The following is a 27,775-nucleotide window of genomic DNA, read 5'->3' on the forward strand; positions in this document are numbered from 1 at the left end:
AGTCGTCGCTCCGCGGCCCGCGACTCAGCACGCGAGTGACGATGTCCGCGCGGTGACCGCGCCATCTTTGACACGCATTTCGGCGGGAAATATTCCCGCCAATACAACGCGGCAAAATATTTTCAGACGCAAATAAGGTAAATATTTTTAATGTGTTAATTAATTTACCCACATATTGTTGTAAAGTGTAAAAAGTTTAGTGAAGTTTGAAATTCTACCAAAAAAATCTTATATGTGTGAAATTTTTTTTTTATAATCTATGATAATAGTGCTTTGTAAATGATCGAGTGACGTAAATTTTAGGTTTAAAAATTTAAAACAACAACCTCTATGTAGTATTTTTTTCAATTAATGAAATGAACGAGAAATAATTAACTTACGGTTTAGTTTTTATCTTTAATTAATTAGCAATTTATTTTTAACACGTTCAAAATTATATTGAAAATGATAACACACAATTAAGTTGTTGAAAACATTGTTTTTATGACAATTATTTCTTTGGATATCTTATTAACTAAGGAGATAATAACGTAATATGAAAATTAATTAATATACAATTTTTATTATTCATTAACTAACAGACTATAACCGTGCGATTCCACTAATCAAATTACGAAAACGTATCTTTGCATAATAAATTTGTTTTTGTAGTGTTGTATAATAAAAAAACAACAGCAGGGCATCAAAAGCAAATTGCAAATTGTCATAAAACTATTATATATTTACATAAATATTACAACAAGACAGGACAACTATAGTCGTAGAATTTTTTGACATGACGATGATGATCGTGTCCTCTATGAATGCAAACCTTGTTATCTTCAAGAGTGCGAGCGGCGGAGTCTGGCAAATCTAACCTTAGTTTTGAAAGATTCAGAAAAAGGCGGCGCACAGTACAATTAACCTGAAGAATAGTAAATTCCAGTGAAGAAATGTCGAGATTTTCTAATTTGAAGTTTTACGTCTCGGTCTTATAGTGTATTTTGAAAAGGGTAACAATCGAATTAACTAAGTCGCGACATAGATAAACTATTGCAATTTATTTTCACATATACCTGGTCTAGATAAAGTCGGTCTAAAATATTCTTCCATACATTTCTATCACCGGGAACATTTGAGATGTAAATCTGAAACAAACATATTGTTATTAATTCGTCAATTTATGGAAATTGCACGATGGCGTCGAAGCAATTGTTTTATCAACGTCACACTGCACAAGATATCAATCGGCGGCCAGTAATAGAATAAAGGCCAATAAGACGTCGCGGGCTCACGAGCAATGGGCTCAATTAGGCTCAAATACAACGAGTTATTGTATTGATATGCAATCGGAGCCGGCGCCGCGGACAATTGCCCTCGCCGGCGCTATGCCACCGATACATTTTACATTACCTACATGATATTATATTTATATTGTCAATACTTAACTATTTTACTTGGTCATAAAATAAAGACCAACATAAAGCAAACTAAACGAACGAATTATATAAACAAACTAACCTACATATTTGTACTTGAATCACGAATTACCAAGTTAATATAAAAAATATAGTGAATAAAATTAAGCCATTCTGGCTACACCAGATTACAATCAAACGAATGAATATAACCAAAACTATCAAAAATATCATAAACAAATATAACCGAAACATGAAAACATAAAGCAAGTAAATGTCTTTTCATTCCGTCGCATTCTCTCCAGATATAAACCCGGTAAGCGTCCCGGTGTCCCGACGACAAGTTTCAACCAAAACTAATTAAACGAGAACTTGCAGCTTTCATTATTACTGGTTCCCAAAAAGCATAGCTGTAAGAAATATGAATCTGCATTATCTAAATAAATATAATGATAGAGTTATTTAATCTATTTCGTTATTATTGGCTACGAAGTCTACAAAGCTCTACGAAGTTGCTACGCCAGGTGTATCTATAAAGATGGATTGTGTTAAAAAGTTAACGTTTGTTTTATTATTAAGTCATATTAATCTTTCGGGCTAAGAAAACATAATTTTTAGGTTTAATTATTGTTCTTTCACTCCAAAAAACTTAACAGTTTATTTAACAAGACAAGTTATTAACTTTATTAATGTATCAAAGTCCCAATCGTTTAATGTTTAAACAAAACTCTATGTTACTCTTATTTTTAGATAAAGTTTTGAATGAGAACAAAATATATACGAATATATACAAATTAGAATTGCATTTTGATGCGAACTATAGTAATTATTGTACCTTGGAGTGATATCACTGGTTTTGCGTAGACAGAGTGTCCCGTAATAATATTTCACAGGTAGGAAATTGCGTGCGATTGCGCATGGTGTCACAGGGTAGTTTATTATTAACGAGGGTTGCGAGACAGGGTGTGATCCGGACCCGTGTGATACAGCCTTTGTTGTTAATCTGGGATTGTAAGTGTTACTATATTTGCGGTGTTACCACTTTACTACCGAACTCACATATTAATGTAGTAATTACATCATAATAGTTCCGATGTTTGTTATTTATCTATTAATTAATAATTATTAAAAAAAAATCTGTGCCGTAAAGGGTAAAGGGCTTAAGTTGTGCTTAATAACTTGTTTCTTATATACAATAGTCTATATTTAACACATTGTTTGAGACTTTTTGAACTATATATAAACAAATTTGAACGCATGCATAAATTATTTTACCGTTCTCAAAGAATTTAGGATGCTAATAAAAAAATATAATATTTATTAGAAGTTGTATTTTTTATATCATAAGGTGGCAAACGTGCGAGCGGCCACCTGAAATCGCTGAAATAGGAAGTGACCGTTGCCCATAGACATACGCAAATTGCATATGCGTTGCCTACCTTTGATCGACGAAGGAGAGGATGCGCAGAGAGAAAATATTTTCCCTTTCCATGCATCATCTCATCCGGAAAGTCCACTTCCACTTCCCATCCTTTTCATATAAGAAGAAGGGTGGGAAAGGAAAGTGGACTAAAGTAGGCCTCCGGGACGCACACGCATCAGACGAAACGCGGAATAGCTTCCACTTCACGTCTGTCTTCTGTGTGGTCGTGGTATTTCACCGGGCGAGCCGGGCCAATTCGTGCGAAGATGTTAAAGCGGGCTCTACCACTGTTGACAACATTCACTCACTTTGTTCACTTGACTTGACACTACATTTTTTATTAATGTCTTACAAAGCAATATTACATTTTAAACCATAGAGATGAAAACAGTTCACATAACACTAAAGCATTATTCAGCAAATCTATGAAAACCGAGTTAATAGTTCAACTTTGTAATATTTCATTTAGCGTACGATTAAGTGCAATATTGGAAGGCTTTCGCAATTTAACCCTAACTCGATCCAACTAAACCTGGCGCGAGTATGTTCGAGAATTATATGCACGCTTTGAAACTACTAGGGTAGGGGGGGAGTGGGTATTATTTGGCGGGCTTTTGTGAATAGTAAAGTAGTTGGGTAAATTGAGTTGTTTGCTTATTGCTATAGTTAATGCCGGAATGCCTCGGTCTGGGGGTGGCGGGGGGAGGAGATACGCATATTGCATTATTTACTAGGTTATGTTACAGATTGGTTACGTAGTTGTTCTTTATTATATATTGCTGTTGCCTGCGATTCGTAACAAAATTAAAATAAAAACACTTAATAACTAGCCTATTTTTTCTTACAGTCTATGTTCTATATTAATTTTAAATTTCAAGGGGATCCGTTCAGCCGTTTTAAAGATACGTCCTAAAAACATCTATCCATATAACCAATCATTCGCCTTTATACTATTAGCAAGATATTTCTAATGAAAGTATGGATAGATTGTTTATAAGAGGATATAAGAACTGGAAAAATTCAGATATGATGGCTGATAGAGATTAATTGAAGAGTACTGTGCCGACCCTTCGTAGGGAAAAGGGTAGCGATGATAATAATTTCTTAGTGGCGCCTGCACATATTTAACGAGAGGAATTAACATCGGCAACACATAGTATATTTGATAAAGTAAGAATAATTGCGTCGCGACAATACGTTCGCAACGTAATTGATCGTAATTGTGCTCTGTTCAAAGATTCGCTCAACATGTGCAAGTTGAAACAAAATAATATCTAAATTGTATTAACTCACGTAACTACATTACGTAACTAGCGATCGCCTTCGACTTCGTCAACGCGTAATTAAAAAGAGTAGCGTATAATGTTCCCCTGAAACTCCGGTGCAAATCAGCCCGATAACAAACGTGGACTTTACGGACAGACCGACAGATAGACGGAAACAAAAAAAAATGGTTTTTCGTTGGAATCAAAGTCAAATCAGTATGGTTTTTTTCTCATCTTATGCAATTAAATTTCTTTTGTATTGTAAAATGCGAACAAAACATATGTGTACACCCGTGAATTAGACGATTTTTTCAGTCCCATATATTCGTTATTATTACAATTCATTTAAAACAAAATGGTATTGTTACTAGACAATGGAAAGGAGATATGAATTGAAATAAAAGAAGCATATCATGCTTTAAACTGATTAAAGTCCAGGGAGACCAGTTTACGCAAATTATGATTGACGGCGTACACCTAGGGTTGCCCTTATAAAAAATACAAAATGCATTTTAACGTAAGACGTTACAAAATGTTTTTATATTCAAGTTCCTAACAAAGTAATAATTAATTGAGAAATTTAAATTTCTAGCCAGTCTATTTAAAGCTCTAGCCAGTAAAGATATTTCAAAAGGCTTCACAGACGCGGGCAACATTCCTGCAGTTTCTCTATTATTAAGGAAATCAATGGCTGTTCACGAGCAAATAAAAAGTTCAATGTTTATAAAAATATAAGTTTCGTTCTAAAGGAACTAGATGGCGCTGCGCTATTTAAAAGCACGCTAGCATTTTATTTTACTGTTTTGTTGTGATTGCGCTTAACGCTAATTAAACGACTCATCCACCCGACCTTTTTTGTATCATTTATTATCAAGGGTCCCGGGGCTTTTTGGGTTCTTGTACAATGGCCGTCGGTAATAATTATGAAACATTGATAAATTATCCCCAAATATAATAATTATTAAAGTTATTTATACTTTAGTTATAAAGGCGTATAACTCATGATCAAGTTTGCAAAGTTCAATGACCTCTGTGACAATATTTACGTTCGATCCAATGCGCATGTCTTGATATCCCTTAGGAAATAGAATATATTTCAAAAAGCATTGGTATTGCGTATAGATATATTATATAAAGTATCGGTATGCAAAAATATATAAAATAATTGTTAAATACAAATGAATACTCTAGTAATTTATTTTTTGGGCTGAAAAGGCTTTTTGTTATATGTGTTTGACAATCTTACTAAACTTACTTCTTACTAATCTTACTAATATTATAAATGCGAATGTTTAAATGGATGGATGTTTGAATGCATCTCCAGAACGGCTGCATGGATCGCGCTGAAATTTGGCATAGATGTAGAACATAATCTGGAAGAACACATAGATTAATTAAGTTTTTTTAATACCGCACAGACGGCGTCACGAGCAACAGCTAGTGTTTCATATTTTGATTGCTGCTGAAACGTTAGGATAATAATCAATTGACGTATAACAAATTACGCAAAACATATTTATATTTGTTCCAAATTAAATAACTGGTTTACGTAGTATATATGTGTTTTTAATACATTATTATACTCGTAGTTAAAACGTGTATGTCTGTAAAATTTTTATCTCGATCGATCGGATTGTCGCACCCCGATTGAACCATTGTCCTTTATTAATAGTTAATTTTAAACTGTTCAATTGATCTCCATTACAGTTTGTAAAAGTTCGATATCAAATGAGCGCGCACTCACTGTCATTAAATATTATTGATTGTTTCGTCTCACTGTTGCACGAATTGTACAATAATTCCACTCAATTGGATTTAATCAGTTTATTTGATATCACTTCGCTTTGATTTTCGTTTTATGAGGCCACTGTACCGGCCTTTTTGATTGAACACTAGCTAGCTGTCGACCGCGACTCCATGCGCGCGGTATTTAAAAAATACTAAATTAGTAACCTATGTCTTCTTTCAGACTATGTTCTATGTCTATGCCAAAATCCATTGAGCTGTTCCAGAAATAACTTCAAACAAACATTATAATTAAATTAAATTAGTAAGCTACATATTTAATTTAAACGTTAGCTGTAATTCAAGGGCATAGAAGCTATGATTACGAGCGTCGATATAATACAATTTTGCATGACGGAATCGAATTGCCGAGTCCTCCGGGGCATCGCGCCACGTGAATTAAACATAATTCAATAACATCAACTCCGACTGACACCAATCCTATACATTATTATGTATTTACGTTACATTTAAATCATATAATATTAAATAAGAATGTTTAGATGGATGGATGTTTGTTTAAAGGTATCTTCAGAATAGCTCAACGGATCTCGATGAACTATTGCAGGGATGTAAATATTCTAGAAGAGCACACAAGCTACTAATTAAGCTTTTTTTTAATCCGCGCGGACGGAGTCGCGGTCGACAGCTAGTAGTACATAAATATAATAATCAGATATAGAAATTCGTCAGTTTATAATCTATCTAAAATTTATATAGGTATTTTTATTTATATTCTTATAACATGTTTTAATATTCAATAATAATTTGCATCGACATATAACAAGTCATTTGAAATAAAAGTAAAATTTAAATATCGTAAAAAGTATACGTTAATAAATCCAAATGAGAAAATAATATTCTCCAGCGCATTCGTAATTCAAACATCGGTACGAATCTCAATAACGAAGGCAAACACAATTTGCTACGAAAATTATATCTGTATCGCTTAATTTCGATCCAACTTCCAGCTTCCAATTGGATTAATTCGAGTCAAATGGGTTAATTAACTCGGCGTTGCTTTCATGTTTTATTTGTACAAACGAATGTCTACAGATACTGAATGATAATTTCCAATTAACCAATGCCGCGAAATGTTTTGCGATGTAGACAGATGATTATAAAATATTAATTTTGATTTGATTTTAATTAATTAATTTGATATATTATCAAATGTCCAATGTAATAATTGTATAAAATAAATAGCTTTTGCCTGCGACTCCGTCCGCGCGAAATTAAAAAAAAATAACGTTATGAGTAGCCTATGTGTTCTTCCACACTATGATCTACACCTATGCTAAATTTCATTAACCATTAGTAGCCTGATTTACATACGAAAGTGATTTATTAAAATAAAACAATAACGATTTTTTTTTAATTTCGTTGGAAAGAATATTATACAACAGTAAAATAGGTACAGCCAACCTATAAAAAAACTAATAGTAATGTGAACATTCGGTTTAAAAGATTGGTATCAAAATTGAAACTCTAGGGCTAATAAGGGTTAAGATCCGTTTAGTTGTTCCGGAGATACCTTCAAACAATCATCCATCCGTCTAAAGTTTCGTATTTATAATATTTGTAAGATATAGGAATGATTTCACTATGAATTTATTTTACTTTAATTAAGGTGGTTACAACACTATTTGACTATTAACACACGTGCGTGAATTGGAACGATATATATGAATGCTTATAAATATTTCACAGATTAAAAATCAGTTCTCATACTAAACATGTCATCGGACAAAAGAGTTCTTTATTTGAATTGGTGACAAGAATCTCGCCTTGGAAGATGGTTGGTGTCTACAAAAAAGGTTTAATGAATTTTTCTCGTTTATATTCAATTCAAGAACAATCCCGGTGGGTTTTGTGACGTGCTATACTCTAATGAAATAAGTGGCTGAATACTGATTTTAATCTACATTCAAAAGAGGAAAAAAATGCGTATATGCATTCAAAACACTTTTTATCTTTTGTCATTTATTTTGTTTTAACGGAAATTTAGTTAATTCGAACGTTTATAAAAATACATATGAATATTAATGAAATGTATTGTAGTTAAAGGCTATTTAAGTAAAAATTGACACATTTAATGAACTGAAGAAAATTCTCAAAATAAAATTATTTACGTATTTTGGCTTTGTGTTAACAATATTAAATTATCCGTGCCATTGGGACGTAAGATACGCTCGGTTGCTTCACGTATGATGCACGGGTGCGACGCGGATACGACACGGATGCGTCGCGGTGGGTGTTGTAATGCGACAACGACACTGTAAACAGGATTAGCAGGAACACGACCCCACGCGCGCAGACAGGACGAGCCAATACAATCAGAGATACAATGAATGTAGAAATAGAGTTTTAGTTATCTTTATATATATGAGATTGTCTATTAAACTTTTTTTACTTTGTTTAAATTATGATTATAAAATTAAATACAAAATGCGGCCATTTTATAACATGTTTTGTTTAATTAAAAAAAAAGTCTAAATCAGAAGTTTTTATTACTATTGCAATCGAACGTATCCTTCCACTTTCGTAATATAACAAAATGATCCCTTGTCTTGTTAGTATTTTTATGCGATTCTGCTCGCTTTACAGTCTTGTAAGTTTATAACGATTAAAAAAATGTCGATAAGTTTTAGATATCGAAATCCTACAGCCTCATATTATATTATTCGTATCTTTAAAAGAAGCAAGTATCCCTCGTTCTAGTGTCTATGCGCTGACGTCACCCGCGGCAGTGAATGCGCCCGCGCATCGTTTAACCGATTCATAGGACCATTAATGTCATTTATACTGACGACTGGCGAGGATGCGCACGTGGGTCACCGCCGCTCCTAATGCCTGCAATTGAATTTCATTGCCATTTTCCTCCCGCAAATAAAGTTATGTCACTATGACTATAATAATACCGAGATAATACGTTGCAACAATAACTAGTTGATTTATTTATAAATTTAAACGGTTAAATTTATAGCATTAAGCGTTGCATTATAATGATAGTGAAATTTCTATAACTCGACACTTATTAAGTCGCAAAAGAATGTTGTTACCTTTCTCAAAACCCTCAAATACTTGATATTGCAAGTAAGACTTTGTGACTCGAACAAAATGCTATTTTCTTGTATTATAAAAACACGATCTAAGATGAATTTCTTGAAAAGTACTTAATATCTTGTACATCTTGATAAGTCGAAGACTAAATAGACTACGAGTTTTGTTTGCATTTCTTTTTACATTTATCTCAAACTTGCTGTCGCCCGCGACTCCGTCCACGTGAATATATATATAGATATATATATAATCTTAATTAGTGTAGCCTATGTGTTCTTTCAGACTATGTTCTATCATCATATCATCATCATACTCAGCCTAAACTTGTCCACTGCTGGACGTAGGCCTATACGTATGCCAAATTTAATCGAGATCCGTTCAGCCGTTTAAGAGATATCTTCAAACACCCATCCATTCATCCACATCACATCCATCTAAACATTCGCATTTATACATAACATTAGTAAGTATTTAATTCTAGAAATATAATAATGAAAAGACAATAAATATGAAATAGATTTGTATCCTCTACGTCGGTATCAGATTGCAAAGGACGTGTCTCGCATAAATCAATTATATTCGATGAGTAAATTGCTATATTGCATCGCGAGCGGGAGGACCCACACATTGTATTCATACATACGAGTATACAATCTGAACATTTGCTGCATCAATATGACGCAACTGCATTACTACGTATCATATTCATTTGTAGGTTCTATAAACTAGTCTCTAGTTGATAAGATTGAATATACTACAAAGGTTACAAAGGTAGAGGAAGAGCTAAGAAAGTATGGATGGACTAGCTGTTGCACGCCACTCCGTCCGAATTATAAAAAAAAAACTTAGTACCCTACAAGTGATACCTTCTAATAAACATCCATCCACCAATCCACCCATTTATCCATAGATCCAAACATTTGCATTTATAATATTAGTAAGATTGTGCGAAAGCGGATGTGCGTAAGAAAGAGAAGAATTCAGATCTGATAGAGATGTTTGGATAAAAAGAATACGTAGACTCTTCGTAGAGATAAGTACAAGATGATAATGTAATATATTTAATACTGTGAGATGAAGAAGTAAAGAATTAGTGCTGAAATATTGAGTTCATTGATTTAGCATTCAATCTGCGCTGCGAATCAATGCGTGATTACGATATATCAACACGGCCTAGGCGCTACAATTACAGCGCTTAAAGCGTGTTTATAGCACCGCGCGATATTTAGTACATATCTAGATGCAAAGCGCTATCCGCGCTTGTGGGACCGACCTGTTATTAACGCGGCGTCGTTTCTATGCTAATGCGATGTATTAGATCGCTCTTTGTTATTTGTAATACTCATTCATCAAAGGCTATACGATTGTCACGATTTCAATCGTAATTATCACAACTCTATATAACGGCATGAAAAGGAAGCATTCTGAATCTTGCCGAATCGAGTGGGATACTTAATTCTAGTCCCCTTCCTTTTCCCATCCAGATAAAACAAGGGAAGGAGGACTAAATGGTAGAATCATCATCAGCTCACTATACGTCCCCACTGAGGACATAATGACTTCCACATAATCAACCACGCTGGCACAGTGCGGGTCGGTTGACTTTACATATATCTTTGAATTTCTGTGCAGGTGGAATGGCAGAAGAAATGGATAGAATCGTGTCTGTTTAAAAAGATATTCGGAAGACATTGTCATTGTTTACTTTAAAACATTTGAAGATCCATATACTTATGTAGTATGTAAATTTCAGCTGGCGAACGGCAGCGGCGGCGGCCGTGGCCTGTTCTGCTACCACTGCCCGCCGAGCCTGCCGCCACACCAGCACCGCCTGCCCACGCTAGAGTATCCATTCTCCGCTTCACACCCTTGTAAGTATACTTTATAATTTTAAACAGGATTATCACCTCGTGATAGGTGTAGCTTTAAATATAAAGGCAATCAGTGACCGAGCTCATAAAACTAATATTGTAAAGTAAACTGGGTAAGTAAAGGAATGATTAATTTTTACTTCACAAAGTTGAATGAATCATAATAACGCTTATTTAGTTTACTTCTGTATGCGTAGAGGATTTTATACAGGCTAGTTAAATGTTGTGCATCGAATGAACTAAAGATAATGAATGTTAAAACTTTACGGCTGTTAAATATTTTGTGACTGATATTTTGATGTTTTATTTGATTATAAAATTGTGCATTATTAGTTCTCTAGCTTTCTAGAGTTTTCTGTAAGAAGTTCTGGCAAACGAGCGAACGGCCATCTGAAATCGCTGAAATAGCGAAGTGACCGTTGCCCATAGACATACGCAACTGCTAATGCGTTTGCCTACCTTTAATCGACGGAGGAGAGGATGTACAGAAATAAAATATTTTCCCTTTCCATGCATCCTCTCATCCGGAAAGTCTACTTCCACTTCCCATCGTTTCCTTATAAGAAAAACGTTGGGAAGAGAAAGAGGACTAAATTAGGCCTCCGGGACGTAGACTCATAAGACGAAACGCGGAATTGCTTCCACTTCATGCCTGCCTTCTGTGTGGTCGTGGTATTTCACCTGGCGAGCCGGGCCAATTCGTGCGAAGATGTTAAAGCGGGCTCTACCACTGTTACAAACACTGTTTACGTTATTTAAAAAAAAAAGAGATAAGTGTTTTTTATTTAATTTAATTTACAAATTGTATTAAATGTCTAAATGGTGTTACGTAACTGCATTTGCAAGAACCTCGATTAGCTCAGTTATCGGTCGCGAAACTTCACTAAGCAAGTTTGTTGTAGCCGCAGCCCGGCTAATGGAGTTAAGCCAGTTAAGAAACCCCCCAAACCTCCTCGTCTCGATTCTGTCTTGAAATTCGATACTATTTGATTTTGAAATTGTATTACGAATGGAATTAATTACATTCAATCTTTTTTATTTGATCTAGGCATGGCTATTAGTTAATTAAAATTATCAAAAACATATTAATTTAAAATGAGAACTCTATTTTCGTTTTCAACTTTCCCAACAGTTTTCCAATAATAGGTGTCTCTACCATAAGGAAAATCCGTTGAAAGTTAAACAGTATGTCGTTAATTAAACAGTATATTGAATTATTGAAAACATTACATAATCACATTTATTCTTTATTCAAATTGAATTATTTATAGATTCTATTTTTTTTATAATGCGGAAAATATAATAATTTTACCAAAATATAATAGAAGTGGTTTGTGGTTATGTTATAGTTTAGCATTAACTAATTCAATCAACGAAAACCAATCAATTCAAGTAAACCAAGTTAAAGATTTAACTACCTTATAAAAATCATTTTGCGTTACCCCGTCCGGTGTAGGTGTCCATAGGGGTGGTGTCGGGGGGTGGGGGATGATAATGTGGTAATGAATAGAGAAGGCAGGTCGGGGTGTGTGCTGTGCGGGGCGCGGGGTGAGTCGCGGGGGAGGGGGAAGGCGCCGCTGGGCGGGGCTCCCCGGTCCCCCGGGATTGGTCGCCGGCGCCATTTATTATTCATAAAATAGTTTTTGAGCAGCACCGCCGTCGCGTAACTCGGTTACTCGCAAACTAATTCAATAAGGATCATGTCACTTTGGATTAGTCCCGACGCTCGCCGCGTTTTTTACTTTAATGCGACGCTATCAAAGGCCCTCGTAACGGCGTTAGCGAGCGCCCTTATTTCATTAGGGCCGTCCAAAATGACAGCCCGCCCGCCGGTAATTGCGTAAGCTTGTTAATTTTTAAAATCTATTAACGAATTGCGAACCGGTGCGAAACGAAGTTTTTAAAAGCCCGACGCTACGGCGCTGCGGCTAGTGGATGAATAAAAAAGAGGTTTAAACGAATCTATTAAATATGTACGCGGCAATTTCCCGACCGCGCCGCTGCTGCCCCCTCGCGGCCTCATTAGGACAATCGTATTGCTAGTTCCCTGATCGTCATTTGATAAAAATATTAACTATATCACTACTACAGAAGAATTGAATTGAAAACTGAAGAAAGAAGCAGTAGGAATAATTATACTTAGCAATATGTTTCACTAATTAATACTATGTATATCTAATTAAAGTTGTATAACTCCGATATCTATGATAACTTTCGTGACATTTGCTGTCATATTTTTTTAAGTTTAATGTTATAAAATCGATTTTAGTTTTAAATTAAATACCTTATATATAATTAACTAAATTGTAAACTACTGAATCTTTTTTTATGTAGTAAAACTTTTCTTTCTAACTATAACAATTGTTTTCACATTAAAATTAAAAAGGAGCTTATTTCCTACATTTTAAGCTAAGCTGTGTTGCCACTATTTATAAATCGGGGTTGCATTTACGAGGCGCGCTCAAACTTTTTCCCGCTGCACTTAAGCCTCCGCCGACTTCCGGTTTGCGGAGCAATTTTTAATTTCCGCTGGCCGGGGATTTTTCTCCAGCTTGTAATGAAGGCTCAATATTTAATATTCAATTAATGAAAATATTTTAATCTGCACCTTAAAATGCTTTAGTCTTCTTATAAATAAACATTAAAATAAAAAAAAATGTTTCACATTTAAACCGTTATTTATTATATTTCTTATAATGTTAATACATAAGGATAAGAAAATACTTAAGAATCAATTAGAAATAGTGGTTTTTAATCTCTTCACTCTTAAACAAGTACATACAAGTAAGTACATACATTTATAATATAAGTAAGATCTGTATGAGGTAATTTTGCGAAAAGATTTTCACTTTAATATATTTTTATAACAATTATTAGGAAGCATCAAACTGAATACCTCACTAGACATTGGTAGTAAAGTAAAACATAATAGAAATAGATAATAAAGAGTAATAAACGTCATTTAGGGCGAGGACAGCTGTAATCCCTAACGCGAGGGCAATCTCCGACTTGTGCCGGAATGACATTATCAGAAGGAATAATAGAAAAGTTCGATATAGGGGAGAATAACCATTCCTCATTGAATCTGTCGTCATCTAGTCTCATGTAGAGTAACCATGATATTCCTTTATTAAGAGACAATAATTAATTTGATCAATTTTATTTTAAAAAATTATAATGATGTCCAAAACTAGTAGGGCCAATGTTATGCAATTATTTAATTTTTAAGGTTTCACAGTTTTCATTAAATTAGTTTTTTTTTTTTTAAACGAACTTGTTTCTGTAAAAGGATTAGTTATAATAGTGTTAGGAAGAAAATCCGAAAATATTGCAGTGTATTGACTCAACACTAGCTTTACTAAAATGTCGTCGTTTGTGTCCCCTCACTATTCATTCTGACACTGGACTTTGTAACGAAAGCACGTCATTCGCGCCAAATGATTCTAAATAATAATGTCTAAAACTAGATACTTTAAGTTTGTTGTATTCAATAATGCCTCTATTGTCTATAATGATTTAATTAAAAAAATACCAAACACAGAAATACAACAAAGAAACAGTAAAACATTACTAATATTTTAAATGTGAATGTTTAGGTGGATGAATGTTTGTTTGAAGGTACCTCCAGAACTGCTCACCGTATCTCGATAAAAGGCATACTTATATGAAATAGTCTGAAAGAACACATTGGCTACTGATTATGTTTTTTTTAATTCCGCGCAGACGGAGTCGCGGGCGATCACTATAGAAAATAAAGACGCGAAGATGGAATATCTACGAAATCAATAAAAACACTTAAGACTTATCATAAATGTCATAAATTCATATTGACTCTAGTATAATAGAGTGTGTCCACATCATCAATAGTTGGGGACGTGCAGATACTATAGAGATAGCAGTGTCCGTTGGGCGCGATCGCTGCGCGTCTAATGGTCCGGCATTTCCGGACTACTCTAATTTTATGGCTACTCTACCTCCTATAATGATACCATTTAATTCTTTATTTATTTTACTGAATAGAAGAAAAATTGTTTCTTGTTTCCTCACTTGAGTTCGAGTTGAAGTGACTTTATTGCTACCCAGGTTATTTAGTACGTACATTCAGTTTTAAGTATTGAATTAGTTGTTAAATAATCACTAATGGACTTTCTGGGTTTTTTAATATAGATAAGTAAAAAAATCTACGTCGAAAGACTGTTTTAGTTACCATTAGACTCTGTATTATTATTAGACTCTGTATTACTCAAAAATTATAAATGAGTTAAACCTTTTGACTGCCGCAGATTGATATTTTGGACATCAACGTGAAGCCATGGCAACATCGAATATCAACGTACGATAAAAGGGTTGAGATTTGTTTAAGCTAAAATTAATTTGAAACACCCTATATTAACGAAATGTAGGTAACATTTAACACTGTTGTTTTCTTACAGACACAAGCTATTCGTACCACCCAGCAATCCACGATGATACGTTCGTACGGCGTAAGCAACGCAGGAATAGGACAACATTCACATTACAACAGGTAATCTTATTACTTACTGAAAGTTTGGATAGATGGATGGATGTTTGTGGCCACGTAAAATACCGATTTATACTTTCCCAACGTATTTAAAAAAGACTTACTTTTAATTCTATCCAAATTAAGGATCGCTTATTAGGTTAAAGGTATGAGCCCATTGGCTCGCATCGCATGCACGGCCCGCAACGCAGCGCTTCAAGACAAAGCAAATCCGTTTAATCCGTGCGTGCGCTGTATCTAGCGCGGAACAATAGACGCGTATCTTTATAAGTGTTGTTTGTGGGTAGTCGGAATATATTTAAAAATCGTTTTATTTCAGCTGGAAGAGTTGGAGACAGCATTCGCGCAGACACATTACCCTGACGTCTTCACTCGGGAGGATCTGGCACTCAAGATTAATCTTACTGAAGCACGTGTACAAGTAAGTAACAAATTATAAAATAAAATACGAAACATAGATATCTACATAGATGTTAAATCTAGATATGGCAATCAAATGTAGTACTCGGTGGTACTTCTTAATATAGATTTAATATAAAAGTGTACACTAAAGAACATCTCTGAGAAATCTACTCTGCGGCATTAAGTGAGATTTTAATGTTGAAGAAACTATCAAATCTTGAATTGTATTGTCTACATACAAAGCAACTCTTTTAAAAGAAAGTTTGCTTTTTAAAGTATTCGCGATTTATATGGTCTAGTCTCTCATTCTCTCATATATTCAGCGCGTCGCATCTAATATAAATATCGTCGTGAAAACTATGACGTCGTAAACTTATGAATGGTTTACGAGGCGCGTGGCGACGCCGCCATCTAGCGGATATTATTGGAGTCGACGGCCGGAGTTTATGTCCGTCCCGAGCTTGTAAATTCATGATTTAACTGTCGCTCATGTCTCGGTAATATGCTTTGACGTATCACTATTTTGAGGGTTAAAAAATTGTTTTTGGGTTTGCTTTATCAACATCTAAATAAATAAAAAAAGTCCGTCTGTCTGTCTGCATCTCCGTCTTTCTATCTTGTTCTGGATAATTTCCAAAACAAAACGACACGTATTTCAATCGAACTTTTAGTGGAAAATTGCTTATCTGTGGTCACTTAGGCTATTTTTTATCCCACGCTGACAAAGTCGCGGGCAACAGCTAGTGATTAAATAAACTTAATTCTAGATATATTTACTACATTCACGAATAGATATGTAAGAAGCAATTGAGTTTTATTTATATGATCCGCGGGAAGCCGGCGCGAGCGATATCTCGAGAGCTTTTACCGCGCGGGGTGAGCTTTTTAAACTGAAATTCATTTTAGATTTTATTTTCACATTCGCATGTAGATAGAGCGGCACGCTAACATACGTTAAGTGGAAACGAGTCACGTTTAAACGTATTCCTTCAAAGCATCAAATATAAACTTCGTCTTATAAAATTTCAACTGCAGAATATATAATATTATTGAATAGAGTTGCTAAAAAAGTGTATGAAGGTTCTACATTTCAGAAAAGGTAAAAATTTTCAGTCCTAAAGTACTAATAAGTGTCTAGAAATAGATGATATTATTGCTAAAGGCAATTTTTCATATTTACTTGTCAGTTAATTTGTTTCATCATCATCAGCTCACTATACGTCCCCACCGAGGGGCTCGGACCCTAAGTTAAGGGTGGTTAGGCCATAGTCAACCACGCTGGCCAAGTGCGGGTTGGTTGACTTCACACATATCTTTGAATTTCTTCTCAGATATGTGCAGGTTGCATCACGATGTTTTCCTTCGCCGTAAGAACGTCGGATAAATGTACATATGTAAATCGTTTATGTATTACAATTTGTTTATTATCTTTTAATCATATTGTAGTCGGTATTAATAAAAGCAAATGTTATTTTTAAACATCAAATTATTATTATAAATATCCTTGTACAGGGTTAAGAGAGGATGGAGCGTAGCACGTAACACGCGGTTTTAGGCAAATTGCTCGGCACAACCGCGCGTCTTTTATTTATGTACAAATAAAAATTGCCCAATTCACGAACCGAGTACTACAGGACTCGGTTTTAGTGGCGACGTGGCTTAGCTTTTATGGTCGTTTAATATATGCTTGGAAATCTCTCGGATTGTTTTGAGTTGTCAAAAATTTAACCTTTACTTAGTAATTGTAGTTTTTTCTGCTAAGTTTTAAATACAATATTTTTAAAAGTAAAGTTTGAAGAATACAGTTACACATTTTTGTGGTTACTTTACATAACTTTCTTTCTACTGAACTAAGCGATATGAATAACAGAATCTATTTTGAAACTAAATTGACATGAGACTTGTTTTTGTTCATCTTATTAACAAACATCTCTTGTATGAGAAATAAAAAACAAAACACAAAGCGCTTTACCGATTCGGAAGTCAATTTTAACGAGTGCTTTGTTGATGTCGACTCGACACACAACATAGTACACGTGTAAGTCGATATCCAATTTGTTCAGCCCGTCGATCCCGACCTAACCACTTCCATTAGTTAACTACCGTCCATTGTCAAAATCCACTCTAGTTCGTTGCCGAAACCACCAAAACAGTTGAGAATTGAACCGCCACCACCGATATTTGACCTTTGTAGATAGGAGCGATCGTTTCGATATCAGGTTAACTCTGTGTATAGTTCGGGGCGGGGGAGATCATGTTATAATGGTGGCATGTAACGTGTTTAAGTCGCTCATCTCGAAATGGTATTACGGTGTAACCCCTCGCGCGGGATTAGCCCCTCTCACACCTTGCACACGTGCTTCTGGGATTCAGGGCTGACTCTGTTCATTGACTTTGTTAAAACATATATTGAATCTCGTGAATTAAATACTGCATTTACTCAACAGAAGATCAAATCCATTTAAGTTACACGAAAGCGAAGCAAAAGACGGTAATTAAATTGCTGTTATTGATTCTTGAGAAGGAAAATTAGGGTTGACACAATGAACATGCGTATTCACTTTTTGGTCATTCGAAGAGTTTTAATATCTATTCGAGCTTAAATTCATCGCAAAATTTGTTTAATTTTGTATTAACGTATTCTTCGTAAGCATTTTGTTCAACCCTATAACATGGCAGTAATATAATTGAGTCGGCTTTCAATTTGATTCACATCCTCGTCCGGTCGCGGAGTGTCGGTGATAATTCGCCCGAAAAATATAAAAAGAAAGCACCGACCGTCCGACATATTGGATTACGACGGGGGCCAAACGCGAGGAACATACCTTCGCGCTAAATGCTACGACTCGCCTCAAATTCACTCAAAATATGACAGATAAGCTAACGTATTGGATTTAATATAGTAATACCTTTTTTTCTTTTTCATATTTTTGTTTTCTGATAGAAATTGAATTGAATTCACTTTCGATATGTTTTAGTCATTGAAATGTATACAGTTTTTTACACTATTTATGTAACATGTACTACAGTCGAACCCGGATAAGCAAGAAACCTTTATAAGCAATGATTGGACTCTCGCTCAACCAGGTTCGACTTTATTTATTACATGAAAATCAATGTTTTGTATTCGAAGCTTGTCAAAATTGTTGATCTAACTTAAATGAAATTTTAGAAACTCATCTTCTGTTACCTTAGAAAAGTAACTTTTAATCTCGCAGAACTTTATAAAACTACTAGCTGTCGCCCGCGACTCCGTCCGCGCGAAATAAAAAACACACTTAATTAGTAGATTGATCAGGTATCGACCGGAGATGAAAAATGATTAAATTACTAAAATGGCTATTTTAAAATAAGGGTTGATCGTAGAAGGGTGAAAATTTGGGATTGTATGTATATTTGTATGTTGTATCATAAAAAAAAAAAAATTAGGGGTGGACTACCCTTAACATTTAGGGGGATGAAAAATAGATATTGGCCGATTCTCAGACCTACTCAATATGCTCACAAAATTTCATGAGAATCGGTCAAGCCTTTTCGGAGGAGTATGGGAATGAAAATTGTGACACGAGAATTTTATATATAAGATAGTCTACAAAAAAATAAAAAAAAAGATTAATACAATTAAAAAATAAACGCAGTCGCGAGTCGAGAATATTTGTCATGCTCTCAATCCAATCCAGATGAGATTGTCGCTGCTCTAGGGTCGCGGACTAAAACAATAGCATGCACAAGTGTGCAAACATAAGAACAATAAGACAATGTCCTGGACAATAGCACTGCAGGCGGCGCCGGGGGACGCGATATACCTCGCGAGGCTACCGATTGTAACATACTTATTGTTTACCTTAATTGCAGCGGCTACAAGTGCTACGCAAACTGCACGCTACGAAATTTGTTAATTATCTTGCTGTTATGTAGACACAATTCTTTTAAATATTTTTTTTATCTTATCTTATGCAGAATCGTCACAATAAGTTAATATTTAAATTTAATTGTCTTTTGAAGAATAAGTGAAAATTTTTATTTTAATTTTATTGGACACATTTTTTTCTTTAAAATAATCTTACGTAGTTAATATCAGAACAGTTTATCTAACTTTATTTGCAAATTTGAATTATTAATTGAATAAAAAAATCAAAATCGGACCACCAGAAGTTACGCAGTATTACACTCAAAAAAAATACTGACGAATTGATTACCACCTTCTTTTTGTAGTCAGCTAAAAAAATAGAATTGGTTAGTAATAAAATTTATTTCTTCTTCCCCCATGAAATATATCTTAATAATTGTAAAGTAACAACAGTGCAATGATTATTATGTTATGTTATGTCTGTAATTAATGTAACTGATACTAGCTCTCTGGAGACATACTCTGCACACACGACAGGCAACCCTATCCGCGTGCGACAATCGCTAACGACGCGACGTGTGATATCGTAATTTTTATTATATGATAACGTACGGGATGAAATTATGACACATAAAATCTATATCCAATAAACAAAATTGGTATATTTGCATGTAGTATCGAAAAACGTGTCCATGGGCGTCGGATCAAATAATATTAGGCGATTCGTTGCTCGTTTTCCACACTTCTCCTATAAAAACATCACATTTCGCAAAAATGATATATTTGCGTTACTTATCATGAGAAAGTAATTTTTGCAATAATATCACAATCGATTTTAATACTAAAATCAAATGTTGTATTAAGATTTTTATTTAATTAAAACATAAGCCAATTATTATTTATTTCGTAAATTTTAAATTAAATTAGTAGCAGAAAATAAATTTAAGTGTATCAAATTTTCCTGATGAAAAACAATTAAATACACATAAATTTAATTTCCAACATAAATACAGAAAGTTATCGTATAAAAATTAAACATTATATGTAACATTTTTCATATATTTCAAAGTGTGAAATACGTTATTTTTTTTAATCATTATTTAATAATTATAATAAATATCCGTATGTTCTGTAGTACATTCTACTTGGCAGCACTCCGTCGCTCCGCTCTCACTCGCCTCTTTATCAATCACTCCTTCACAATCAAATCGAGGGTGAAAATGAAATATGTCATTTTGTTTTACTTTCGCCGACGGTGATTTAGTTAAGAATTTAAGGGCTCTTTCTTTGTTCCTTCTTAATTTAAATAGCAATTAATTTTGACTCTGGATTTTTTTCTCTAAAATCATTGAATACATTTTTATATTAGATTTAATAATTATTCTTCGGAAAGTTATCTAACAATTAATTAAAGAATATTATACTCAAATAAGTGCTAAACATTCGAGAATGAAGTCTGTTTTTATATATCAGAAGGTGGCAAACGAGCGAGCCGCCACCTGAAATCGCTGAAATAGCGAAGTGACCGTTGCCCATAGACATACGCAATTGCATATGCGTTGCCTACCTTTGATCGACGGAGGAGAAGATGCACAGAAAGAAAATATCTTCCCTTTCTATGCATCCTCTCAGCTTGAAAGTCCAATTCCACTTCCCATCCTTTCCTTATAAGAAAAAGGGTGGGAAAGGAAAGAGGACTAAATTAGGCCTCCGGGACGCACACTCATCAGACGAAACGCGGAATTGTTTCCACTTGACGCCTGTCTTCTGTGTGGTCGTGGTATTTCACCGGGCGAGCCGGGCCAATTCGTGCGAAGATGTTAAAGCGGGCTCTACCACTGTTAACATGTTTCATGGCTTCATTCATCTTCATCATAAATATGTATATGAGAATCTGGATGAAGTACTTTCGTTAATAAAGCCATAGTGTACAAACGAGTCAATAACGTTCAATTAAAATATAGACCTCTAATTCGACTAACTACTTCAAGCGTTAATTGAACATAAAAAATGGAACTCTTAATTTAAAGAGCAAACTGAGGTAATGGATAAAAATAAAACAACATAAAAAAACAGTAGTTAGGAAGAAAATCTGGCACTGTGCCGGTGTATCCGCGCAACACTAGCCTTATTAAAATATCAATGTTTATGTCACCCCACTAATCGATATGACACTTGATTTGATAACAAAAGCTCGCTCGCTCTAAATGATTGTAACTAATAATGTCTAAAACTATTAACTTCAATGTTTAACATTTAATGCAAAAACCAAATGTGTTTTAAAAAAAAAGGAAATGGAAACTTTAAAAATGGCCTAATTTGTTACTTAATATTACAATAATAATCCTACACGAATTAAATTTAAAACATATAACTTACTCAACACTATTTAATTAATAACTTACGTACGTTAATACAGTATTTAATCTCCTCCATTATTAATTTAATCGTTCTAATAAGTTAAATGCTTGAGCTACGCCGTAGCGGGTAACCTCGTGAGATGTAGAACGCTACGAAAGATAATTCCCCGGTAAACAAGTTAACGGAGGATACGTCTACGTTTTACGGGAGTTACACTCCACGTAGAATCTAATTAGTATGGTGTGGATGCATGAAACGTGTACGGGTTCAGAGTTAGAGGTAGAATTAGTCTTCATTAAGCAATAAGCCTTGTTTATTACGATAATTTATATAGAATTAGGGCTTTGTTACGTTATAGGTTAACAGGGATGGATCTCGAAAAATTATGTTTAACGGAAAGATTTCACGTATCTTCTTTGTATTTTTATGCCACACTGACTTTTACCCAATGAATCGTTTCCTTCAAAAATATTTCACGAGTTACTGCCTTATCCCGGATTGTCACAAAAACTAGTGTATATTATATGATTTTACAGTAACGAAATATGTTTTTAGGCATTATTATTCATATTTAAAATTCTATAATACGAATTATATAATGCAAATATGTCGTATCCATATTCCTTCTTACGTCGTAACTAAGAAAGCTTTTCGGATGTTGGTTAGGATCACGGAAGATTTAGCAGTCTCAGTGTGATGGGGGTTAGGGGGAGGGGGCGGGAGTAATTTGCCCCTAATCATGTGATGAAAAACTTAACGCAACTTCTCTTTTATCCGGATAACGTACGAGCTTTAATAATATAAAGTCAATCTTTAGTAACTTCGTTAATATTTTTTTAACTTAATTTTTATTCAAAACCAAAAATCTAAATAATATGGTTGAGTTATAATTTTAACCGCACTTCAAAAGCGCAAAAACGTCCCACATCATCACTTAAAAGTTACGCCCGCTCGTGTAATTGCGTCAAACGGGTCGTAATATTTTAAAACATTTCATACGTGAAGTTAAGAAGTTAAATGTCGATGAAAATATGTTAAGAAAGCGGGAGGAGAAAATGTAGGAATAAGTGACGAGATGACGTCATATGACGGCGGAGTTAATGTATCGTAATTGCATGTTTGACGGATTAACGACGATGATTGACGTTGAAACTTTGACATAAATAAGGGTATAGTTAAACAAAGATATCTGAACCGTTTGGAAAGGCGTTGCTACCTTTGATGGTTGTGTCAGTACATTCTTAAAGTCCGACATGACACAGTACAAAGAGGAACTGTGTCATTTTTGACGTTGAGAGAGGGACGCTAGTAAGCTGTCATAATTTTGTTTGACTTTCCCACCGGTTCAAGTAGTGTTGTCGGTCTATAAGCATCACTTACTGTAGGTTTGTAAGACCAAAATCTCTGTATAAAATATATCTTCATCCTTGCCCTTCATCTTTGACAAAACGGAGATAATAATGATAATAATATAAGGATATTGGTATTAGAAACCCACAGAATGTTAGTTAATAACTACATCTAACTTATAGTAGAATCCTTTCTTACAATTAAATGAAACTCGCATTGAGATTGAATGTGGATGGCTGCAAGGGTAGAGGAAGACCAAAAAAAGTATGGAATGACTGTGTGAAAGAGGATATGCGTAGGAAGGGGATAGACTCGGATATGACGGCTTATAGAGATGTATGGAGGAGTAATACATACTGTGCCGACCCTCGATAGGGATAAGGGCAGGTTGATGATGATGATGATGATGATGATATGAAACTCGCATTTGACTTTATTCGAGAAATGTATTTTTTCTCTGATATTTATCTATTAAATAAACTATCTCCGATATTTTAAAAACGTGTAACATATTTAGTAACAAAACTAAACACTTGAGGACAAAAGATAAAAGATACAAAAGCTTATTATTCGCATATCTTTTGTTAGCTTTTAACATAAGCAATTAACGGACCACCCGCTAAAAGTGTGATTACACTTGGCACCAGCAAACAATATATTTGTTATTATTTAAGTCGAGCACACTCGGCGCAGTATAACGAAGGCAAACAATAAACATTTAACCGAACAGTAGGTAATTACCATGCCCCCACTGTTCTCGACACCCCTTATAATACAACCGATTTATGTTGACCCACCGCTATTCATTAAACACCTCTACACAGTATCACAATTTTAATAGATTAGGGGACATTGGAGGTCGCGAATCGGTGGTCTTTACTGTTATACTGTGACAAAGTCGTATGTTGCAAGCTGTGTGAAGGAGGTTAAAACCTTGTCGGAATAAGGATCGAATGTGTTGTCGATGGATTGTTATAGAAAGTATTTTCAGGATGTGAAGATATTTTTTAATAGATATATCAAAATCAGCATTATATTTTAATATTAGTCCATTTTATAAAGGATTGATAGATTTTGAGAAATGAGGTATTATTTAATTTATTTTCCTTACCTAAGTGAACTGGCATAACAGTGGATATTTACTATCTGAACATATTGTTATTGATCGTAATTGGAAAAACGGAGTATAGGTTAACCAAGAATATAAAAACTATGGGTTGGGGGCGCTGCAATCGCCTTCCTAATTTTCACTCTCTTATCTGCTTCATCGTGTATTTCCTAGAATGTAACAATGATTTTTATATTCCTGGTCAAAGTAAAATAAAAAAGTTTCTCCACCAATTCAGGTAGAGTTTTTTGAAATTAGTTGGCAAGTAATCAGTAATGTAATAGCTGTTGGTTCGCGGAAAATATACGCATCCCTTCAACAAAAAAATGAAGACGTCAGGGGTACGTTGGGGTGGCGGTCTCTCAACGCGTTTAAATATTAATACTACTGTAGTAAGAGATAAAAACTATTAGGGCGGCCGTCGGATTATGGTCGGATTATTATTTTAACCGAATTAGCTTACGATCGTTAAGGGTGTACTTTGATGCTTGACGCGCCACAGATTAAATATAACAGAGGTATCAGGTATTCATTTTAATGTTTTTAACCTATCACTATTATGGTTATGGAGAATTTTATATACTTACATAATAACATAAATAAAGTGTTACGAAATTAACACTGAAAATATTTGTCTAGATTTAATTTTGAAAACCAGAAAATGCAAGGAGAAGAAAGAAAAAATGTCTAATATTTTAACAGTTCTAGAAAGTATTCGATAGTTATTATTTCTTTCTCATTGGTATGTATTTTAACAAAACCTATGATAAAACTGCAATTTGTCAATGCAAAATGCAAGTTACAAAAAATTATAAACACACTGTATTAGTCATGATATTTTACCTATTAACTCGTCTGCGTTACATCATCACAATGAGATTTCATAGCATCAGAGAGCTTATTAAAAGTAAATTGCGAAAATTGCAGTGCAAATGTGGCCCGACTCTGTCGTGTACGGCTAACCAGCTTATACTGCCCAATCACATGAGGCCTATTACGCACTGTATTTAACACAGTTGTGTAGGTCTACTTTTATTGGATATCGTAGCAATCACCAATATAAATAGGTCCATCGTAGCATATATTGTCAAAGGTGATAGAGGTCTCACATACTGGATAATTTCCCCCACGCAGAAGCGATGTGTAAATCTTTCAGATATAATAAGCAACAAAATGGGGTGGTAATGATGCAGTATTAAGGATTTGTAGTGTTGACAGGTGGGGTACACAGGATTAGGTGGCTTAGGGAAATGGTTGCTTGTTTAGTTATATTTTACTGCCATGAATTATGATGATTGGAAACAAATATGACTACAGATTTAATACTTCAAGTGATTGTTTCTTTTATAGGTATGGTTTCAAAACCGAAGAGCGAAATGGCGGAAAGCGGAACGTTTGAAAGAGGAACAAAGAAAGAGGGAAGGTGCTGAGGTGATGCCAAAACGAGATCCCGCTGATGATAAGGTATTTGTTCTAACAATTATCATATTACATACATCTTTCAATGCATCTTCTATGACCGTAGTGAATTATTATAGCATTGTTAGTGATTTGAGTATTTGTCCAGGGTTCATCGGAGTGCATGTCGCGTGGCTCTGGCGAGGCATCCCCGATGTCAGGCGCCGCCTCACCCCGTGCTTCACCTCCCGTCACGCCAGGCTCGCCGCGACGTTCGCCGCTCCGCTCTCCACACTCGCCGCGTCGTTCACCTAACAGGTCGCCTAGGCTTGACAGGTACAGGAAACTATTGTATAATCTTAATTATTACCCTGTTATACCAATTAGCGATATTAAACGTAGTAACAATACACCAGGTCGGAGGCGGGATGCTCTCCAGCGCCGTCGGTTGGCAGCGCAGGCTCGCGTGACGCAGCACCAGATCCGCGACCTCAGCATCACATATTCTCACCATTTGAACAGTAAGTGTAAACAAATAATCCACGTAATACTATTATAATAATAGAACTCGCTAATTCATAAACAGTTATAGCGGTAAATTAAGCTATCGTTTGAAGAGCAAATTGAAAAAATCATTATTAAATTAAATGGACAGAGATTCAGTCAGTAAAAGAAATGTTTAGTCGAAGACTGAACGTTGTAAAAAAACACTAAGAAGGCTATGAAGCTTCTTACTCGTATGTTATATCCAAAACTTTTTACAAACTAAAACAAAGCGGTACTGTTTAACAGATTTAAAGAGTTGAAAGTTGAATCATCGTCGATTCTTAAAGCATGTCGTCATGTCGGGCTTCATGAAGATGAGTGTAGTTGGCAATTAGTTAATTAAGGCCTCTCCGGGCCGAGTTAGTCTAATGAAGTGTAATTATATTGCGCGCAGGCGCAGTGTACACACCGACCAAGCTGCCGTATGGCGGATAAACACGCGCGTCGGAGAATTAACTGGAATCCTGTTTGGGCTGACTTGGCTAATTGAAAAGTCTGTCTATTACTCAGCGTAATGAAATGTTCATATGAAATATATTAATGTTTTCTAGAACTTTAATATGTTTTTATATATAAGATAATGTTAGTACATATATTATTTTCCGATACTTTACCTTACTAATATTATAAATACCAATGTTTGGATGTATGCATGGCTGGATGTTTGTAAGAAGGTATCTCCAGAACGGTTCACAGGATTTCACTGAAATTCGGCATAGATGTAAAACATAGTCTGGAAGAAAATATAGGCAACTTTGATTATAATTTATTTAATTCTGCGTGGATGGAGTCGCGGGTGACAGCTAGTAAGGATAACATTTATTTTAATTTTATGTCAAATTAAAATTTTATTGAACACAATTGTCAAGTGCGAACATTTATGTTGCTCATAATAAAATTTCATAGAAACCAAATAAATCTATAGACAGAACAAATTCTTTGTCTAAGCAGTAACATAAATATAGTTGTAAATCATATAAATGTTAGTGATTGTTCATGATTAGACTATTACTAGTAAATGAAGCGAGAATGTAGGACATTGGAGTCCTGATTGTTGGCGAGACCGACGTCAAAGTGACGGGAGAGCAGTAATTGGCCAGGTCGTTAGAATTGATCACAACAATTACTAGGCCTAGCTTTGACTATAAAGATTTTATGTTACACTTTGTAACTATTGTACGTACTTATTAAGATTATTGAACAGTTTGCTAAACATCGTGTTTTGCCATAAATTCGAATAATAACACATTTGAAGATGATTTTACTCTTTGGAAACACGTAACAAACTTATCTTTGTTTGTATAATTCATTCCTTAAGGGACGTAATTTTTTATATTTCATCCATTTGAATTTGCCGATATAACGAAGCGACCTATGCACATGGACATCTAAAATCGCAGATGCGTTGCCTACTTTTTATCAACGGAGACGAGG

General features: G+C 34.7%; 2 protein-coding genes across 2 annotated transcripts in view; both read left to right on the forward strand.

The window, feature by feature from the left end:
• The first annotated feature begins 9 nt into the window (after positions 1 to 9).
• The window catches only part of LOC106126631 (myb-related transcription factor, partner of profilin-like), a 48,186-nt gene continuing 20,420 nt past the window's right edge, over positions 10 to 27,775 (forward strand). The window contains exons 1-7 of the mRNA XM_013324377.1: positions 10 to 137; positions 10,687 to 10,804; positions 15,238 to 15,329; positions 15,646 to 15,747; positions 25,748 to 25,861; positions 25,965 to 26,131; positions 26,212 to 26,316. Coding sequence (XP_013179831.1) covers positions 25,832 to 25,861; positions 25,965 to 26,131; positions 26,212 to 26,316 — 302 coding nt within the window. The 5' untranslated portion in view covers positions 10 to 137; positions 10,687 to 10,804; positions 15,238 to 15,329; positions 15,646 to 15,747; positions 25,748 to 25,831. The remainder of the gene's footprint in view (positions 138 to 10,686; positions 10,805 to 15,237; positions 15,330 to 15,645; positions 15,748 to 25,747; positions 25,862 to 25,964; positions 26,132 to 26,211; positions 26,317 to 27,775) is intronic.
• Positions 9,609 to 16,099, forward strand: LOC106126537 (dorsal root ganglia homeobox protein-like). The gene is made up of 5 exons (XM_013324248.1): positions 9,609 to 9,644; positions 10,687 to 10,804; positions 15,238 to 15,329; positions 15,646 to 15,747; positions 16,052 to 16,099. Exons 1-5 carry the CDS (start codon positions 9,609 to 9,611, stop codon positions 16,097 to 16,099), a joined length of 396 nt encoding a protein of 131 aa, XP_013179702.1.

Source organism: Papilio xuthus, unplaced genomic scaffold, assembly GCF_000836235.2.
Source record: "Papilio xuthus unplaced genomic scaffold, Pxut_1.1 DF824992.1, whole genome shotgun sequence".
Lineage (NCBI taxonomy): Eukaryota > Metazoa > Arthropoda > Insecta > Lepidoptera > Papilionidae > Papilio > Papilio xuthus.

What these genes read in the sequence shown, in the direction of transcription:
- LOC106126537 (XM_013324248.1), top strand. Translation starts at nt 9,609, where the DNA reads ATGACGCAACTGCATTACTACGTATCATATTCATTT. An exon ending in ACTACGTATCATATTCATTT is followed by an intron (nt 9,645 to 10,686) that starts GTAGGTTCTATA and finishes TGTAAATTTCAG; the next exon opens with CTGGCGAACGGCAGCGGCGG. An exon ending in CAACATTCACATTACAACAG is followed by an intron (nt 15,330 to 15,645) that starts GTAATCTTATTA and finishes GTTTTATTTCAG; the next exon opens with CTGGAAGAGTTGGAGACAGC.